Source organism: Moschus berezovskii, chromosome 4, assembly GCF_049115385.1.
Source record: "Moschus berezovskii isolate FMDL1 chromosome 4, NW_MosBer_1.0, whole genome shotgun sequence".
NCBI classification, from domain to species: domain Eukaryota; kingdom Metazoa; phylum Chordata; class Mammalia; order Artiodactyla; family Moschidae; genus Moschus; species Moschus berezovskii.
Window position 1 is genome coordinate 37,801,337 of NC_142463.1, and position 21,454 is coordinate 37,822,790.

The following is a 21,454-nucleotide window of genomic DNA, read 5'->3' on the forward strand; positions in this document are numbered from 1 at the left end:
TCAACACCGAAATCAGATTGATTATATTCTTTGCAGCCAAAGATGGAGAAGCTCTATACAGTTAGCAAAAACAAGACCAGGAGCTGACTGTGGCTCAGATCATGAACTCCTTATTGCCAAATTCAGACTGAAATTGAAGAAAGTAGGGAAAACCACTAGACCATTGAGATATGACCTAAATCAAATCCCTTATGATTATACAGTGGAAGTAAGAAATAGATTTAAGTGTCTAGATCTGATAGATAGAGTGCCTGATGAACTCTGGACGGAGGTTTGTGACATTGTACAGGAGACAGGGACCAAGATCATCCCCATGGAAAAGAAATGCAAAAAGGCAAAATGGCTGTCTGAGGAGGCCTTACAAATAGCTGTGAAAAGAAGAGAAGCGAAAAGCAAAGGAGGAAAGGAAAGATATAAGCATCTGAATGCAGAGTTCCAAAGAATAGCAAGGAGAGATAAGAAAGCCTTCCTCAGTGATCAATGCAAAGAAATAGAGGAAAACAACAGAATAGGAAAAATGAGATCTTTTCAAGAAAATTAAAGATATCAAGGGAACATTTCATGCAAAGATGGGCTCGATAAAGGACAGAAATGGTATGGACCTAAGAGAAGCAGAAGATATTAAGAAGAGGTGGCAAGAATACACAGAAGAACTATACAAAAAAGATCTTCACGACGAAGATAATCACGATGGCGTGATCACTCACCTGGAACCAGACATCTTGGAATGTGAAGTCAAGTGGGCCTTAGAGAGCATCACTATGAACAAAGCTAGTGGAGGTGATGGAATTCCAATTGAGCTATTTCAAATCCTGAAAGATGATTCTATGAAAGTGCTGCCCTCAGTATGCCAGCAAATTTGGAAAACTCAGCAGTGGCCACAGGACTGGAAAAGGTCAGTCTTCATTCCAATCCCAAGGAAAGTCAATGCCAAAGAATGCTCAAACGACCGCACAATTGCACTCATCTCACACGCTAGTAAAGTCATGCTCAAAATTCTCCAAGCTAGGCTTCAGCAATATGTGAACCGTGAACTTCCATATGTTCAAGCAGGTTTTAGAAAAGGCAGAGGCACCAGAGATCAAATTGCCAATATCCGCTGGATCATGGAGAAAGCAAGAGCGTTCCAGAAAAACATCTATTTCTGCTTCATTGACTATGCCAAAGCCTTTGACTGTGTGGATCACAATAAACTGTGGAAAATTCTGAAAGAGATGGGAATACCAGACCACGTGACCTGCCTCTTGAGAAACCTGTATGCAGGTCAGGAAACAACAGTTAGAACTGGACATGGAACAACAGACTGGTTCCAAATAGGAAAAGGAGTGCGTCAAGGTTGTATATTGTCATCCTGCTTATTTAACTCATAATCAGAGTACATCATGAGGAACGCTGGGCTGGAAGAAGCACAAGCTGGAATCAGGATTGCCGGGCTAAATATCAATAACCTCAGATATGCAGATGACACCACCCTTATGGCAGAAAGTGAAGAGGAACTCAAAAGCCTCTTGATGAAAGTGAAAGAGGAGAGTGAAAAGTTTGGCTTGAAGCTCAACATTCAGAAAACGAAGATCATGGCATCTGGTCCCATCACTTCATGGGAAATAGATGGGGAAACAGTGTCAGACTTTATTTTTTTGGGCTCCAAAATCACTTCGGATACTGATTGCAGCCGTGAAATTAAAAGACGGTTACTCCTTGGAAGGAAAGTTATGACCAATCTAGATAGCATATTAAAAAGCAGAGACATTACTTTGCCAACCAAGGTCCGTCTAGTCAAGGCTATGGTTTTTCCTGTGGTCATGTATGGATGTGAGAGTTGGACTGTGAAGAAAGCTGATCGCCGAAGAATTGATGCTTTTGAACTGTGGTGCTGAAGAAGACTCTTGAGAGTCCCTTGGACTGCAAGGAGATACAACCAGTCCATTCTGAAGATCAATCCTGGGTGTTTATTGGAAGGACTTATGCTAAAGCTGAAACTCCAATACTTTGGCCACCTCATGTGACGAGCTGACTCACTGAAAAAGAGTCTGATGCTCGGAGGGATTGGGGGTAGGAGGAGAAGGGGACGGCAGAGAATGAGATGGCTGGATGGCATCACCGACTCGATGGACATGAGTTTGAGTGAACTCTGGGAGTTGGTGATGGACAGGGAGGCCTGGCGTGCTGTGGTTCATGGGGTCACAAAGAGTCGGACACGACTAAGTGACTGAACTGAACTGAATGTTATTCCAGGTACAAAGAGAGACCACTGAAAGGATTTAAGCAGGGGAGGGTCATTATCCATTTTATATTTCAAACAATAACTGGCTACTGTGTAGAAGAGAGTAAGTGGGGATTCCAGGTAAAAGGCAACCAATGATGATGGATTGAATTAGGATGGTCACTAGGGAGATGAAAAGAAAGCAGACTTGAGAAGTATTTTGGAGGCAGAGTCCAGGGGATTTGGTGGTAGATTATTTGGAATAAGCATCAGTATGGTTAGTATCCTAGCACCTTTCCAACTGGGCAGTCACCAGCCAGCAATCGGGTATTTTCAAGATTATACCTAGTGGGTTTCTAATTAGGCAGCTGGAGGTGCTATCTACTCAGAAGAGGAAAACTAAAAGGAAAATGAATTGAAGGGATTTGGTTGTTGGATCAAGCGTTTGGATTTGGTTGTATTAATTTTAATAAGGCTTTGAGGTATTAAAATGCAGATATTAAGTTGGCAATTGGATAAAACAAACTAAGCTGGGAATTGTCAGCACATCATTGGAATTTAAAGCTGTTGGAGTGTGGATGCTGTACCCTAGACCCTGAGTGTACAAGTGGGAAGCGGCCAGGCCTGAGCCGTGAGGGGTTTGTAGAACAGCAGAGACAGAAGAGTGGCCCAGAAGCAGGAGGAAAGCCAGAGACGGGGTCATGAAGTCTGGGTCAGACCCCGCCAATGGCAACTGGAAAGGAGTGGGCTTTTGAAAATGATGTAGGCTGAGAGTAGGTAGGATGACTTAAGTCACATGCAAAGACAATTCCTCCACTACACTTACTGGGGAGGAGAGGAAAAATACTGGTGGGAAGTGTAGGGGACAGTTTGTCATTTTCCTTTTTGTTGTTTATCCTAAATATCCCCCCAATTCATTCATTCTTTATATGCTAGTATTTCCAGAAGATCTTATAACTTATGCAAAACAGTGTTTTCCCCCAGAATAGGATGCTTCACCCAAAATGTGTTCTGATCCAGCCACGGCCAGCCTGTGGCTTTCCTTTCTAAGTGCTCTATTAGCAGATGCAACTAAGCTTGATGTGAAGTGAAGTGGCTCAGTCGTGTCCGACTCTTTGCAGCCCCATGGACTGCAGCCTACCAGGCTCCTCTGTCCGTGGGATTCTCCAGGCAAGAGTGCTGGAGTGGGTGCCATTTCTACTTATTCATATTTTGGTAGTCATGCCCTCTGTTGGCTTGTCCTGAAACTGCAACCAAATCGAGCTCTTGCTCGGAGGTTAAGTAAAGTCCTTTCACCCCATTGTTGTTCAGTCTCTCAGTCCTGTCTGACTCTCTGTGAACCCAGGGACTGCAGCACGCCTGGCTTTCTTGTCCTTCACTGTCTCCTGGAGTTTGCTCAAACTCGTGTCCATTGAGGCGATGATGCCATCCAAGCATCTCATCCTCTGTCACCCCTTTTCCTCTTGCCCTCAGTCTTTTCCAGGGTTAGTGTCTTTTCCAGTGAGTCTGCTCTTCGAATCAGGCGGCCAAAGTATTGGAGCTTCAGCTTCAGCATCAGTCCTTTCAAGGAATATCCAAGGTTGTTCTCCTTTAGGATTAACTGGTTTGATCTCCTTGCTGTCTAAGGAACTCACTCTGTCTTTGTGTGCTAGTATCATCTAGAAGAACAGTTCATCAGAAGCAAGGTTTAGTCCAGGAGCCCTTGAGAAAGAAGTTCTGACAACTAGTTGAGGTAGATGACAACTCCAGAATAAGCAGACAAGGCAGGTTTTTTATGAATCCTGTTTAACAGGTGAAAAACTGAAACTTAAGCATAGTACCATTTAAGTGGCAAAAACAAATTCAGATCTTCATTCTGTCAGAGATATACCATATTTCTTCTTAATTCTTTGCAATATTTTTGCAGAATAGAAATATAACTGATTATTTACATGTCAGTTCTATACTTTTGCTTGTGTGCGTGCTCAGTCCCTCAGTCATGTCTGACTCTTTTTGACTCAGGACTGTAGCCTGCCAGGCTCTTCTGTCTGTGGGATTTCCCAGGCAAGAATACTGGAGGGGGTTGTCATTTCCTATCCTGGGGGATCTTTCTGACCCAAGGATTAAATCTGCATCTTTTACTTTGGCAGGCAGATTCTTTACCACTGCACCATTTTTGTTTGTGCCATACTTTTGTGTGGGACAATCTAAATGTGAATCAGTGAAGAAAAACTTGAGAACCTCTTGATGAAGGTGAAAGAGGAGAGTGAAAAACCTGACTTAAAACTCAACATTCAAAAAACTAAGATCATGGTCTCAGGTCCCATCACTTCATGGCAAATAGATGGGGAAACAGTGGAAACAATAATAGACTTTATTTTGGGGGCTCCCAAATCACTGCAGATGGTGACTGCAGCCATAGAATTAAAAGACACTTGCTTCTTGGAAGAAAAGCTATGACAAACCTAGGCAGCATATTAAAAAGCAGAGACATAACTTTGCTGATACAGGTACATCTAGGTAAGGCTATGGTTTTTCCAGTAGTCATGTATGGATGTGAGAGCTGGTAAAGAAAGCTGAGGGTTGAAGAATGGATGCTTTTGAACTGTGGTGTTGGGAGAAGACTCTTGAGAGTCCTTTGGACTGCAAGGAGTTCAAACCAGTCAATCCTAAAGGAAATCAATCCTGAATGTTCATTGGAAGCACTGATGCTGAAGCTGAAGCTCCAATACTTTGGCCACCTGATTTGAAGAGCTGACTCATTGAAAAAGACCCAGATGCTGGGAAAGATTGAAGGCAGGAGAAGGGGACAACAGAGGACAATATGATTGGAAGGCATCACCAACTCAATGGACATGAGTTTGAACAAGCTCCAGGAGATGGTGAAGGACTGGGAAGCCTGGCATGCTGCAGTCCACGGAGTTGCAAAGAGTCAGACACACAGAGCAACTAAACAACAACAACAACAAACACAAATCATAGGCAATCACGAGATAGTCTTTCATTCATCAAATATTTCTTGAACACCTATGTAGACATGTTCTACATAAGAGGGATGTGGTGGTGAATAAAACAGACAAACTTCACGTCCTCACATTCTAATATGAAGTGATAAGACAAGACAGGACTTCTCTTGTGGCTCAGCTGGTAAGGAATCCTCCTGCAATGCAGGAGACCTGGGTTCGATCCCTGAGTTGGGAAGATCCCCTGGAGAAGGGAAAGGCTACCCAATCCAGTATTCTGGCCTGGAGAATTCCATGGACTGTATAGTCCATAGGGTCGCAAAGAGTCAGACACGACTGAGCGACTTTCACTTTCACACTTTCAAGACAAGACAAGGCAAAATATATATAGTTAATTAGATAGTAATGGTAGTAAGAAAACATAAATCAGGGAAGGAGGAGATTGTTAAACAGAATTAAACTGAGTAAATTTGAAGGTCTGTTTGTCTTTATTCAATGATTCATGAATATTATTATTCATGAATTATTATATCATTATTATTCATGAATTATTATTATTCATGATAACTGGGATGCATCCCATTTACCAAATAGAATGGTACTCCAAGGTTCTATACAAAAATGGAAGGCTTTTATAGGAAGGAGGGTTTTAGGACAAGGAAGTTAAAAGAGTGGATTATTTCAGGTAGGACTTATTAAGTAGATTCTCTGATTGGTCTTGATGAGGAAATTCCAAACTGGTTTAAAATTCCACTCCAAGGAGCAACTAAAACTGCAGTTAGGTTAGGTGTTAAGTTCTTGGAGGGCTTAGCATATGTGGCTCTATTTTAAGCCAGTTTCTTTTCTTTTTTTAATTCAGTTTTTAAAAAAGTTTTATTTTTTATTGAAGGATAATTGCTTTACAGAATTTTGCTGTTTTCTGTCAAACTTCAATATGGATCAGCTATAGGTATACATATATCCCCTCCCTTTTGCAACTCCCTCCCTTCTCCCTCCTCATCTCACCCCTCTAGGTTGACACAGAGCCCCTGTTTGAGTTTCCTGAGCCAAACAGCAAATTCCCGTTGGCTGTCTATTTTACCGGAGAAGGCAATGGCAAGCCACTCCAGTACTCTTGCCTAGAAAATCCCATGGATGGAGGAGCCTAGTAGGCTGCAGTCCGTGGGATCGCTAAGGGTCGGACACGACTGAGCGACTTCACTTTCACTTTTCACTTTCACACATTGGAGAAGGAAATGGCAACCCACTCCAGTGTTCTTGCCTGGAGAATCCCAGGGATGGGGGAGCCTGGCGGGCTTCCATCTATGGGATCACACAGAGTCGGACACGACTGAAGTGACTTAGCAGCAGCAGTAGTAGCAGCAGCAGCAGTCTGTTTTACATATGGTAATGTAGGTTTCCATGTTACCCTCTCCATACATCTCACCCTCTCCTCCCCTCTCCCCACGTCCATAAGTCTGTTCTCTGTTTCTCCACTGTTGCCCTGTAAATAAATTCTTCAGTACCATTTTTCTAGATTCCTTATATATGTGTTCAGTTCAGTTCAGTCGCTCAGTTGTGTCAGAATACGGTATTTATCTCTTTCTGACTCACTTCACTCTGTATAATAGGTTCTAGGTTCATCCACCTCGTTAAAACTGACTCAAATGTGTTCCTTTTTTTGGCTGTGTAAGATTCCATTGTGTATATGTACCACAGCTTCTTTATCCATTCATCTGTCAATGGACATCTAGGTTGCTTCCATGTTCTAGCTATTGTAAATAGTGCTCCAATGAACAATGGGATACATGTGTCTCTTTCAATTTTGGTTTCCACAGGGTGTATGCCTAGGAGTGGGATTGGTTTTACTCCTAGTCTTTTTAAGGAATCTCCATACTGCCTTCCATAGTGGCTATATCAGTTTACATTCCCACCAACAGTGCAAGTTTCCCTTTTCTCCACACCCTCTCCAGCAGTTATTGTTTGTAGACATTTTGATGAAGGCCATTCTGACCAGTGTGAGGTGATATCTCATTGTAGTTTTGATTTGCATTTCTCTAATAATGAGCGATGTTGAGCATCTTTTCATGTGTTTGTTAGCCATCTGTATGTCTTCTTTGGAGAAATGTCTGTTTAGGTCTTTTTCCCACTTTTTGATTGGGTTATTTGTTTTTCTGGTATTGTGTTGTATGCGCTGCTTGTATATTTTGGATATTAATCCTTTGTCAATTGTTTCATTTGCTATTATTTTCTCCCATTCTGAGGGTTGTCTTTTCACCTTGCTTATAGTTTCCTTTGCTGTGCAAAAGCTTTTAAGTTTAATCAGGTCCCACCTGTTTACTTCTGCTTTTATTTCTATTACTCTAGGTGGGTCATAGAGGATCTTGCTTTGATTTCTGTCATTCTGAGTGTTCTGCCTGTTTTCCTCTAAGAGTTTTATAGTTTCTGGTCTTACATTTAGGTCTTTAAGCCATTTTGAGTTTATCTTTGTATATATTGTTAAGTGTTCTAATTTGATTCTTTTACATGTGAAGTGAAGTCGCTCAGTCGTGTCCAACTCTCTGCGACCCCATGGACTGTAGCCTACCAGGATTCTCAGTCTATGGGATTTTTCAGGCAAGAGTACTGGAGTGGGTTGCCATTTCCTTCTCCATCTTTTGCATGTATCTGTCCAGTTTTCTCAGCACCATTTATTGAAGAGACTGTCTTTGCCCCATTGTATATTCTTGCCTCCTTTGTAAAAAAATAAGGCACCCTTAGGTGTATGGGTTTATTTCTGCTCTATCTTGTTCCCTTGGTCTGTATTTCTGATTTTGTACCAGTACCATGCTGTCTTGATGACTGTAGCTTTGTAATATAACCTGAAGTCAGGAAGCTTGATTCCTTCAGCTTCATTCTTCTTTCTCAAGACTACTTTGGCTATTAGGGGTCTTTTGTGTTTCCTTATGAATTGTGAAATTTTATGTTTTAGTTCTATGAAAAAATGCCTTTGGTAAATTGATAGGGATTGCATTAAATCTGTAGATTGCATTTGGTAGTATAGTCATTTTTACAATGTTGATTCTTCCTACCCAGGAGCATGGAATATCTCTCTATCTGTTTATGTCATTTTTGATTTCTTTCATTAGTGTCTTATAGTTTTCTGTATACCGTTCTTTCATCTCCTTATATAAGTTTATTCCTAGATATTTAATTCTTTTTGTTGCTGTGGTGAATGGGATTGATTCCTTAATTGCTCTTTCTGATTTTTCATTGGTAGTATATAAAAATGCAAGTGATTTCTGTGTATTGTTTTTGTATCCTACAACTTTGCTGTATTCACTGATTAGCTGTAGTAATTTTCTGATACTGTCTTTAGGGTTTTCTATGTTCAGTATCAGGCCATCTGCAAACAGTGAGAGCTTGACTTCTGATCTGGATTCCTTTTATTTCTTTTTCTTCTCTGATTGCTGTAGCTAGGACTTCCAGAACTATGTTGAACAATAGTGGTGAAAGTGGACACTCTTGTCTTGTTCCTGATCTTAGGGGGGATGCTTTCAGTCCTTCACCACTGAGAATATTGTTTGCTATAGGCTTATCATATATGGCCTTTACTATGTTGAGGTAGGTTCCCTCTATGACCATTTTTTGAAGAGTTTTAATCATAAATGGGTGCTGAATTTTGTCAAAGGCTTTTTATACACCTATTGAGGTTATATATGCTTTTTATCTTTCAGTTTGTTAATATGGTGTATCACATTGATTGATTTGTGTATACTGAAGAGTCCTTGTATCCCTGGAATAAACCCAACTTGATCATGGTGTGGGCTTCCCTGGTAGCTCAGAGGTTAAAGCGTCTGCCTCCAATGCGGGAGACCCGGGTTCGATCCCTGGGTCAGGAAGATCCCCTGAAGAAGGAAACGGTAACCCACTCCAGTATTCTTGCCTGGAGAATCCCATGGACGGAGAAGCCTGGTAGGTTACAGTCCACGGGGTTGCATAGCGTCGGACACGACTGAGCGACCGAACGGAACGGAACGGAACGGATCATGGTGTATGAGCTTTTTGATGTGTTGCTGAATTCTGTTTGCTAGAATTTTGTTGAGGATTTTTGTATCTATGTTCTTCAGTGATATTGGCCTGTAGTTTTCTTTTTTGTGTGTCGTCTTTGTCTGGTTTTGGTATCAGGGTGATAATTGCCTGGTAGAATGAATTTGGAAGTGTTTCTTCCTCACAATTTTTGAAAGAGTTTTAGAAGGATAGGCATTAGCTCTTCTCTAAATGTTTGATAGAATTCTTCTATGAAGCCATCTGGTCCTGGGCTTTTGTTTTTTGGGTGTTTTTTGATCACAGCTTCAATTTAAGTGCTTGTAGTTGTGTTGTTCAAAATTTCTAATTCTTCCTGGTTCAGTCTTGGAAGATGGAACTTTTCTAAGAATCTGTCCATTTCTTCCAGGTTATCTATTTTATTGCCATATAGTTGTTCATAAGTCTCTTATAATCCTTTGTATTTCTGCATTGTCTGTTGTAACCTCTCCTTTTTCATTTCTAATTTTGTTGATTTGATTTTTCTCTCTTTTTTTCTTGATGAGTCTGGCTAAGGGTTTGTCAATTTTGTTTATCTTCTCAAAGAACCAGCTTTTAGTTTTATTAATCTTTACTATTGTTTCTTTTATTTTTTTATTTATTTCTGCTCGGATCTTTATGATTTCTTTCATTCTACTAATTTTGGGGTTTTTTCCTTCTTTTTCCAGTTGCTTTAGGTGTAAAGTTAGGTTGTCTATTCGATGTTTTTCTTGTTTCTTGAGGTAGGATTGTATTGCTATAAACTTCCCTCTTAGAACTACTTTTGCTGCATCCCATAGATTTTGAGTTGTCATGTTTTCATTGTCAGTTGTTTCTATAAATTTTTTTATTTCACTTTGATTTCTTCAGTAACCTGTTGGTTATTTAGAAATGTGTTGTTTAATCTCCATGTATTTGTGTTTCTTACGGTTTTTTTTCTTATAGTTGATCTCTAGTCTCATAGCATTGTGGTTGGAGAAGATACTTGTTACGATTTCGATTTTCTTAAATTTACTGAGGTTTGATTTGTGACCCAAGATGTGGTCTATCTTGGAGAATGTTCCACTTGAGAAGAAGGTGTGTTCTGCATTTGGGTGGAATGTCCTGAAGATATCAATGAGGTCCATCTCATCTAATGTATCATTTAAGACTTGTGTTTCCTTATTAATTTTCTGTTTTGATGATCTGTCCATTGGTGTGAGTGGGGTATTAAAGTCTCCTACTATTATTGTGTTACTGTCAGTTTCTCCTTTTATGTCTGTTAGTGTTTGTCTTGTGTATTGAGGTGCTCCTATGTTGGGTGCATTGGAGATGGAAATGGCAATCCACTCTAGTACTCTTGCCTGGAAAATCCCATGGACGAAGGAGCCTGGTAGGCTACAGACCATGTGGTTGCAAAGAGTCAGGCACGACTGAGTGACTTCACTTTCACTTTTCACTCTCATGCATTGGAGAAGGAAATGGCAACCCACTCCAGTATTCTTGCCTGGAGAATCCCAGGGACAGAGGAGCCTGATGGGCTGCTGTCTATGGGATCACACAGGGTCAGACACAACTGAAATGACTTAGCAGCAGCAGTAGCATGTTGGGTGTATAGATGTTTACAATTGTTATGTCTTCCTCTTGGATTGATCCCTTGATCAATTATATAGTGTCCTTCCTTATCTCTTGTAATCTTTATTTTAAGGTCTATTTTGTCTGATATGAGGATTGCTACTCCAGCTTTCTTTTGCTTCCCATTTGCATGGAATATACTTTTCCATCCTCTCATTTTCAGTCCACATGTGTCTTCAGGTCTGAAGTGGGTTTCTTGTAGACAGCTTATATATGGGTCTTGTTTTTATATCCATTCAGCCAGTCTGTGTCTTTTGGTTGGAGCATTTAATCCATTTGCATTGAAAGGAATTATTGATATACATGTTCCTTTGTCATTTTGTAATTGTTTGGGGTTGATTTTGTAGATCTTTTTTCTTCTCTTATATTTCTTGACTATATAAGTCCGTTTAACATTTGTTATAAAGCTGGTTTGGTGGTACTGAATTCTCTTAACTTTTGCTTGTCTGAAAAGTTTCTTATTTCTCCATCATTTTTGAATGAGACCCTTGCTGGGTACAGTAATCTTGGTTGTAGATTTTTCCCTTTCAATACTTTAAATATATCCTGCCATTCCCTTCTGGCCTGCAGAGTTTCTGCTGAAAGATCAGCTGTTAAGTGTATGGGGTTTCCTTTGTATGTTACTTGTTGCTTCTCCCTTGCTGCTTTTAATATTCTTTCTTTGTGTTTAGTCTTTGTTAGTTTGATTAGTATGTGTCTTGGCGTATTTCTCCTTGGATTTATCCTGTATGGGACTCTTCGTGCCTCTTGGACTTGATTGGCTATTTCCTTTTCCACGATGGGGAAATTTTCAACTATAATCTTCAAAAATTTTCTCATACCCCTTTTTTCCCTTCTTCTTCTGGGACCCCTATAATTTGAATGTTGGTGCATTTGATATCGGAGAAGGCAATGGCAAGCCACTCCAGTACTCTTGCCTAGAAAATCCCATGGATGGAGGAGCCTGGTAGGCTGCAGTCTGTGGGGTCGCTAAGGGTCAGACACGACTGACTGACCTCACTTTCACTTTTCACTTTCACACATTGGAGAAGGAAATGGCAACCCACTCCAGTGTTCTTGCCTGGAGAATCCCAGAGACGGGGGAGCCTGGAGGGCTTCCATCTATGGGGTCACACAGAGTCGGACACGACTGAAGTGACTTAGCAGCAGCGGCAACAGCATTTGATATGGTCCCAGTGGCCTCTGAGAATGTCCTCAGCTCTTTTCATTCTTTTTACTTTATTCTGCTCTTCAGAAGTTATTTCCACCATTTTATCTCCCAGCTCACTGATTCATTCTTCTGCTTCATATATTCTGCTATTGATTCCTTCTAGAGTATTTTTAATTTCAGCAGTTCTGTTGTTTGTCTCTGTACATTTACTCTTTAACTCTTCTAGCTCTTTGTTAATTGATTCTTGCATTTTCTCCATTTTGTTTTCAAGGTTTTTGATCATCTTTACTATCATTATTCTGAATTATTCTTCAGGTAATTTTCCTGTTTCCTCTTCATTTATTTGAACCTCTGTGTTTCTGGTTTGTTCCTTCATTTCTGCAGCATTTCTCTGACTTTTCTTTCTTTTTTTTTTTTTTGTTAAGTTATTGTGTTTGAGGCCTCCTTTTCCCAGGCTTCAAGAAAAGTTGAATTCTTTCCTTGAAGAAGGTTGAATTCTTTTTTCCTTTTAGTGTTTGCCCTCCTAAGGTTGGTCCAGTGGTTTGTGTGAGGTTCGTATAGGGTGAGATTTGTGCTGAGTTTTTGTTTGTTCGTTTTCCCTCTGATGGGCAAGGCTGCTGCTGCTAAGAGTGAGGTAGTATTCCTGTTTGCTGATGATTTGGTTTGTATTTTTGTTTTGTTTGTTGTTTAGATGAGGCATCCTGCACAGGGTGCTACTGGTGCTTGGGTGATACCAGGTCTTGTATTCAAGTGGTTTCCTCTGTGTGAGTTTTCATTATTTGATGTTCCCTAGGGTTAGTTCTCTGGTAGTGTAGGGTCTTGGAGTCAGCGCTCCCGCTCCAAAGGCTCAGGGTTTGATCTCTGGTCAGGAATGAAGATTCCACAGTGGTTTGTTATGGCATTGCTGCTGCTGCTGCTAAGTCACTTCAGTCATGTCCGACTCTGTGCGACCCCACAGACGGCAGCCCACCAGGCTCCGCTGTCCCTGGGATTTTTAAGGGAGAGTAAAACAAATATCCAAAAATGAGAAACCGAAGATTAACCCCAGGCAAACAGCAGTTAGAAAATCAGGCAAATAATAATTAAAATAATGGAATATACATATATACATATACTCCCATGAGCAAAGTGAAAACAGTCCAACAAAAATAAAACAGTAGATTGACCGGGCAAACAGAGGAAATAAAAAATTATATTTACCAGTTAAGAACAAAACTAACTTAAGCACAAACTGGAAAACAAAACTAAAGCAAGGTGCCAAGTGGGGAATAAAGCAATGAAAACAAAACTAACAAATATGTTGAGAGGAAAGGAAAGAAAGAAAAAAAAGAAAGATATACAAAGTTAAATAGAGGTAGATGAAGAAGATTTATATACATTAAAGAGTAACTGCAAGGGGAAAAGAACAGTAGGAAAGGCAAGTGAAGGAATAAATGTAGAAAAAATATAATAGGTTTAAAAAATTAAAATTATAAAAAAGAGACAAAAATGGAAGAAGAAAGAAAAAAGGGATAAAAAGGAAAATTCCACAGAACTGCAAAAGCCCAATGTAGAGGCAGAGGTTTATAACAATAGTAGAAAGTGTGACTGAATATACATATCCATACACACCCATAAGCAAAATCAAAACAGTCCAACAAAAATTAAGTACAATAGATTGACCTGGCAAACAAAGGAAACCAAAAATTATATCTACCAGAACAAAACTAATTAAAGCACAAACTGGAAAACAAAACTAAAGCAAGGTGCCAATTGGGGAATAAAGCAATGAAAATAAAACTAACAAATACATTGAGAGGAAAGGAGAGAAAGAAAAGAAGAAAGAATAGCTATGCAAGGTTAAATAGAGGTAGATAAAGAAGATTTATATATGTTAAAGCTTAACTGCAAGGGGAAAAGAATAGTAAGAAAAGCAAACAAAGAATAAATGTAGAAAAAATAATAATAAGTTCAAAAAATTAAAATTAAAAAAAAGAAAAAAAAAGAGGAAAACTCCACAGAACTGCAAAAGCCCATCGTAAAGGCAGAGGTTTATAACAACAATAAAAAGTGTGACTGAGAAAAGAAAAAAACAAAAAAAGCTCAAAAGCTTAATTGGATTTCTTAGTGCCAATAAAATTGACAACTACAACAGATGGGAAAAAAAAATCCAAAAGAATCTACAGAACAAGTCAAAAAATAAGAATAATAAATGTTTTCCTTGAGTCACTGCTGTCAGAGTCCTTTCCTGTGCAGGGAATCACAGTCCACCTTACCTCCTTAGGATGCCCTCCAACACTGTACTGATCTCTGGACCTGCTGTGGGGGCTGCTCAGATTCTAATCTGGTCCTGCTCCTGTGTGTTCTTGTCTCCAATGTCCACAGAGCTAGGGCGTTTTATTTTGTGGGAGCTCTCAATGGCCTTTTATATATTCCATAGACACAGAGTCTATTAGTTAATGTGTGGATTTAATCTGCAGCTTGTACAGCTGGTAGGAAGGTTTTGGGTCTTCTTCCTTAGCTGCACTGCCCCTTGGTTTTAATTGTGGTTTTATTTCCACCTCTACATGTGGGTTGTCCACTAGTGTTTAGCTCCTGAGGCCACCCTGGAGGGCTTGGGTTTGCCCCTGTGAAGGCCAGGTGTGGAAGTGATGCAGCTGATTGGATCACAGGGATTCTGGCAGCACCAGGTACTCAGCGGGGTTGGTGGCTAGGTATGGCAACCAGTACTGGCCAATATGCTTCAGTATTCTTGCCTGGAGAACCCCCTCTCTGACAGAGAAGCCTGGCAGGCCACAGTCTACAGGGTCGAAAAGAGTCGGACAGGACCAAAGTGACCCTGTGCACATAAACACAAGACTTTTTTTTTTTTTTTTTTTTGCCTGTGGCAGCTCTGCCCCAGTGAGAGTTGAGTGTGAAGGTGGTGCAGCTGCTTGGCTTGCAGGGACCTTGGCGACACCAAGTATTCAGGGACACAGACTGCCTTCACAGCAGGAGTTATGGCCCTATCAGAGTCTTTTTTCAAGCCTCTTGTAGCTGGCGATCAGAAGACCTCTTTGGCCAGTCTTTCTCCATAGCTCCACCCATTCAGGCACTTAGAGGGCTCCCTTGCCTGGGGTCCTTCTCTGTTGTTCGGTGCATCAGGCACTTAAAGGGGCACCCTGGGTGGGGTCCTACTCTGTAGTTCAGTGCCTCAGGCATTTGATGGTCCAGCCTCTATTGTTCAGCTGCTGCAGCTGGCATGTGGAGAGAGAGAGGCTATGGTAATGGCTCCACCCTCTACGTGTGACTCAGCAGTGTCGCCTTTCTTTCATGGCTGCCTGGCTTTCCTCCACAGGCATTTCCCACCATGATCTCCTCCCTCATATCCCCTTGATCTGTCTCTCCAAGGTCAACAGCAGCCCTTGAACTGGGATTGCTCCACAATCCCTAAACTCCAGCTCCCAGCCTCTGCCCCTTCCAGGAGACCCGCATTCCTGCCCGGCATATGGCTTCGGCAAGGACTGTCAAGTTCTCATTCCATTTAGGCTGCCACAGATCAGCTGTTTCACTCTCAGCCTTAAATGTTTCTCCTCTGCCTCAGACAGTTGCCCCACTGTGGGGATTAGACCCCTGCTTCAGTTCCCCCACCTGCCAAGGACAGGTCCAGTCGTACTAACATTCCTGTTTTTCCCCCCAGTTCCTTCATCCTACCAAGTTTTGCATGGCTCTATATATTCTTTTCCACTGGTCAGGTACTCCTGTCCGCTCTCAGCTGGTGTTCTGCATGCATTTCTGTGTCTGAAGGTGTATTCTTGATGTATCCTTGGAGAGAGATGTACTCCACGTCCACCAGCTCCTCTGCCATCTTGTTCTCTCCTCTTTTGTTTTAATTAATTTTTTAAAATTGAAATATAGTTGATTTACAATGTCTTAATATTAGTTTCAGGTGTACAACATATACTCCATTTAAAGTCATCATATAATATTGGCTATATTCTTTGTGATATATATGACATCCTTGTATTTTATTTATCTTATACCCAGGAGTTTGTACTTAATCCCCTTCCCCTTTCTCGCGTCTCCCCCCTTCCCATCCCCCAATGGATAACCTAGTTCTCTGTATCAGTGAGTCTGTTTATGTTTTGTTATATCCATTCATTTATTTTTTAGTTCCCATGTGTAAGTGAAAACATAACAGTATGTATTTTTCTCTTACTTAGTTTACTAAGCATAATATCCTGTAGGTCCATTCATGTGGATGCAGAGTTTTGCAAAAATTGCAAATTTTTTGTTACTGAATAGTATTCCTTTGTGTCCATCTTCTTTGTCCTTCCGTGTGGGTTTTTTTTTAAGTCAAAGATTCTTTTATTTTAAAATAAAATGAGGTTTTTAAAATATTTACTTTTATTTATTTATTTGGCTGTGCTGGGTCTTAGTTCCAGCACACAGAATCTTCTATCCTTGTTTTAGCATGCAGGATCTTTAATAGAATCTAGTTCCCCAGCCAAGAATGGAACCCCTGCATTGGAAGCACAGCTTCTTAGCCACTGGACCATCAAGGAAGTCCTTATCTATTCATCTGTTGATGGACACTTACATTACTCTGTACTGTTTTCCATTACAGCAGTGTCAATTGACATTCCAGCCAACAGTGTACTAGGGTTCCCTTTTCTCCCTAGTCTCACCAATTTATTATTTGTGGTCTTTTTGACAGTATACATTCTGACAGGTGTAAAGTTCTGTCTCATTGTGGTTTTGCTTTGCTTTTCTATGATGATTAGTGATATTGAGCATCTTTTCATGGGCCCTTTCACCATCTATATGTCTTCTTTGGAAAAATGTTTGTTCAGATCTTCTGACTATTTTTAACCAGGTGGTTCATTTTTTTTAATATATATATTATGAATTGTATGAGCTCTTTATATATTTTGGATATTAACCACTTATAAGACATGTCATTTGCAAATAACTTTTCCCATTCAGTAGTTTGTCTTTTCATTTTGTTGATGGTTTCCTTCTTTGTGCAAAAACTTTTTAATTTAATTACTTTCCATTGTTTATTTTTGCTTTTGTTTCCCTTTCCTAAGGAGACAGATTCAAAAAATTATTGTTAAGATTTATATTAAAGAGTGTACTGCTTATGTTTTCTTCTAGGAGTTTTACAGTTTCCAATTTTACATTTAACCCATTCTGAATTTATGTTTGTATGTGGTATGAAAAAAAATTATAATTTCATTCTTTTACATGTACTTGTCTGGTGTTCCCAACACCACTGTTAAAGATACTCTCTTCCCCATTGCATAGTTTTGCCTCCTTTGTCATAGATTAATTGGCCATAGGTGTGTAGGTTGATCTCTGGGCTCTCCTGTTCCATTGATCTGTGCATCCATTTCTGTGCTGGAGGCCTGTTGTTTCTTTTTAAACAATATAAAATGTTGGGCTGGGACATTGGTGTGGGAATTTTAGTTAAGGTGGCCAAAGAAGGTGATTTTAAAGACCTGAGAGAAGTGAAGGAGCTAGCCATGAACATACTGGATGCAGAAATTCCAGGCAAAATGCAAATCAGTTGCAAAGCACCAAGGTGGAGATGTCTCTGGCACATTAGAGGAAAAGCCAGGAGGCCAGTGTGGCTGGAGCAGAGTGAAAGTGAAAGTCGCTCAGTCGTGTCCAACTCTTTTGCGACCCCATGGACTGTATAGTCCATGGAATTCTCCAGGCCAGAATACTGGAGTGGGTAGCCTTTCCCTTCTGCAGGGAATCTTCCTAATCCAGGGATTGAACCCAGGTCTCCCACCTTGCATGTGGATTCTTTACTGCCTGCAATGCAGGAGACCTGGGTTCCAGGAGCAGAGTGAACACAGGGGAAAATGTTTGGAGACAAAAGTGGAGTCATAACTGGGCCGGTCACCTACTGATGACCTCATAGACAATCTAAGAACTTCAGCATGTTATCCAAGGGAGTCCAGATTTCCTTTGGATAGTTTTAAGCAGAAGAGTGAACTAATCCTCTGTATTTTAACAGACACATTCTAGCTGCTATGGACTGAGTGGGGGTGGGGGGAGCTGAAGCAGGGAGGCCAGTAAGGAGGCTTTTTTAAGACTCCGAGCAAGAGATGATTTTATAGGAAGACCAGTTGCATGAGTATTGAAAACGGGTTGTAAAAGGAAGAGGGTTCAAGGATGACACCAAGGTATTTGCTAAGGCTGGAGAAATTCTGTTGCATTACCTGAGATAAGAAAGGCTAGGGAGCAGAGATGGGGTCCGGGGGGTGGCTCAGGGTTGGACAGATTAGTTTGAGATACCTGCTGGGCATCCCGCTAGGAGTATCAAATTGGTGATTGGATACATAGGTCTAGAGTTAAGTAAGAGGTGGTGTTGAAGGTACAGATTCAGGAATTATCATTACATATTTAAATTTTGAAGGTGATATGATATCCCCTGAGATTACTAAGAGGATGTTGAGATGGAAAGAGAAGAAGCTCCAGGAGTGAATCTGTGGCACTCTGAGAGTTAGAGTTCTGTGAGCTATGAAGGAATGGCCAGAACGTAGAAAGGAAACTAGTGAAGTGTAACACTATGGAAGCCAAATGAGGAAAACAGTTTAAGAGAAAGAATAACGCATGTGTCGAGTGCTACAGATGGGTTAGATAAGGTAAGACTGAGAACTCATGGTTGGATAGAGTATGATTTCTCTAATTCTCCCCTGACTTATAATGGGTTGTCTTGCTCTGACTTCCCCCCAACAGGTTGTAGCAGATACCAATGTAAGTGCCATCGCAACTCAGCTTGAGAACATATCTACGGGCTACCACATTGGTTCGCCCACTGCTGAGCATCATCTGGAGGACACAGAGTGAGTATTCTAGAAGCAGAGTGCCTCTTATGTGTGTGGGCAAAGCTCAGTGAGACCTTGTCCAGATTGTAGAGTATGCCCCGTAAGGGAGAGGAATGGATAGTGCACATTACATTTTCTGATTCCTGGAGAACCTCCAAGAAAACACCAGGGTTGTTCCACTTCTCACAGGGCTTTGTTCCATCATGTGAGTTCTTCATGAACTGTTGCTATTGGGCCTATACACACTGCATCTGGCCACTGTGCATGTGCCCTGTCCACCCAGAAACCCCAGATTTATAGCCTAAGCTCACCCTGCTTTATTATGCAGAGAAACACGTGCCCTAAGTTTTCTAAGCTAAAATCTTGTTCTGAGGTTAACTCTTCTTGTCATAATTGCTGACATTTTTTTTTTGTTAAAACCTGTCACTGCAGTTAAAGTTGCTCATCAAAGCAGTGTTTCTCAAACTAGAATATCCATAAAAATAATCTAAAAGCATATTTAAAAATTGTAATTCTTCTGGCCCATTCACAGAGAGCCTGAGTAGGTGGTCGACATTGGGTTCTCCAGGAAAATGTTGCTGCAGATAAGCTGGGGACTCAGACTTTGAGAAATGCTGCCCCAGAAGTTACTCCAGTTCCACAAGTGCCTGGTCACTAGCCAGTGCTCAATAAATGTTTGTGGACTGATCTGAGTGATTTATTGGAAGGATCTAGTGATCACAGCCATTCCCAACTTTTTCCTGATTGTTCATCAATTTAAGTGAGAGCTTTGATTTTGTTTTTCTTAAGAATATTGAACTAGGTTCATTTTACTTTCTTTTCATTATGAAAATAATGAATGCTTGCTACTAAGATGGACAAATACATGAAAGTATAATATTTTCAAGCCATAGTGGCTCTTTATTTATCAGGACCCTTGTGTGAAGAATAGGGTTCACGTAATACCCTTCAATGTGTTGTGGAATTGCAGAGGTGCCCTGTGACCCTGGGTCCTTTGCTATGATCCCACAGCTGCCAGCAGGCTGGGAACCACTAGCATAAAATAATTTAAAGATCACTTACAATCTGACCACTGTTAACATTTGGGTTTTGTTTTTTTTTTTACTAGTCTTCTACATGAAAGTGTATTAAAACTAATAAAATGAAAGTGTGAGATAAATGGAAACAAACTCCACGTAGTGTTGCCAATGGAGGAGTGGAGCTGGTTTTCCTCTCTCCCTAAGGAAACAGGCTCTAATTGTGAATAGGCACAGTTATGAAGGTCTCTAAGGATTTGGTGGGCCCCAGGGGCTAGCTCTGAAACAATGGCTTTGGACTTCAAGGTTCCCACCTCAGTATCCTTGGAAATGGGGGCTGTGTTTAAAAGAGGAGACATGAATCAAGTTCATGTCCAGCCAGTGGGCTATACTGAGAGTGCTGATAAGGCTACAAAGTGGTGAAAGGTAGAATCATATTCATGACATCATTACCATTCAGCCATAGGGGATAATATCATTATTTCAGCAGATATTTATTGAGTGCCTTCCTAAGACACTGTTCAAGTGTTGGGTCCTGAGGACTCAAACTCAGAAACATAGGTGAAGGCATTACCCCAGTTCTCATGGAACTGCCAGAGAATTAAAAAAACAGACCCATAAATCCATGGTTATAAACAGTTGGTAAGTGCTGGAGAACCAAGTTCAATGAGAGAGAGAAGTAAGCACAGGGTCCTTTGAAACCATGGAAGAGAGACATAACTCAACTAGGGAGTGTTGCTGCTGCTGCTGCTGCTAAGTCACTTCAGTCGTGTCCGACTCTGTGTGACCCCACAGACGGAAGCCCACCAGGCTCCCCCGTCCCTGGGATTCTCCAGGCAAGAACACTGGAGTGTACTTAGCACTAAATGCCTAAGCTGAGTTTTAGAATAATTGAAAAAAGCTGGAGTGTCATTGGAAACAGTTAATAATATATACGGCATAGACATTCAGAAATTACTATAAATGCCTGATGTAAACAACCAGTAGATGTATCAACAAACAACCAGTATCAATGGGAAGCAGCTGAAAATCAAGCTTAAAATAAGCCAGGCAAAATCAAGGCAGAGGAGAGGAAGAGTAGTTGAGGCAGACAGCATATTCAGAGGTTGCTTGTGTCCCAGGTTGGCAAATTTCTCTGAGTTTGCAAATATCGCATGAATGGCTGCATTTATATTAGATGGTGCTGCCTCTTGGATAAGCATGCTGTTGCAATACAAGTAATATTGCCAGGAAACACAGACAAACCTCCTGCAAATAAGACAACAGGACCTGGGGTGTTGGAACTCCTTTAGGTTTTACCCTTTGGACAACTACATACAGGAATAAGAAATTGGCATTAGTTACGCTTAACTCCTTGTGAACCCACATCGGTAATTTAATTTTTAGCTATGTTGTTTCTGAGAGAGATGACTTCCACACTGGACGAAGCTTTGATAATCTAAATAATACATTTGAAACAAATGTTCTTTAACCATTTTTGCTTCACCTTGATTTCTCTCTTCTAGATTTCAGTTCTCATTTACAAAGTCATGATCCTGAGGTTGTTACAGGCACAGTGCTTGGTGCTGGGAATGCTCAGAGAAGAGCATTAAGGAGTTTTAGGTTGGTAGAGGAGAATGATGGTTAAAGAATGATGATGCAATATGGCAAGTGGAATGGTAGACCAAGTACAAAGGGAGCACAGAGAAGGTTGGGATGCTTCCAAAGGC

At 40.7% G+C, this 21,454-nt stretch overlaps 1 protein-coding gene across 4 annotated transcripts in view; it reads left to right on the plus strand.

Annotated features, from left to right (window-relative positions):
• PATJ (PATJ crumbs cell polarity complex component) overlaps positions 1 to 21,454 on the plus strand; it is a 385,356-nt gene that overhangs the window by 356,851 nt on the left and 7,051 nt on the right. For all 4 annotated transcript variants that reach the window (XM_055402500.2, XM_055402504.2, XM_055402503.2 and 1 more), the window contains one exon: positions 18,641 to 18,747. In XM_055402500.2, the coding sequence (XP_055258475.2) occupies positions 18,641 to 18,747 (107 nt within the window). The remainder of the gene's footprint in view (positions 1 to 18,640; positions 18,748 to 21,454) is intronic.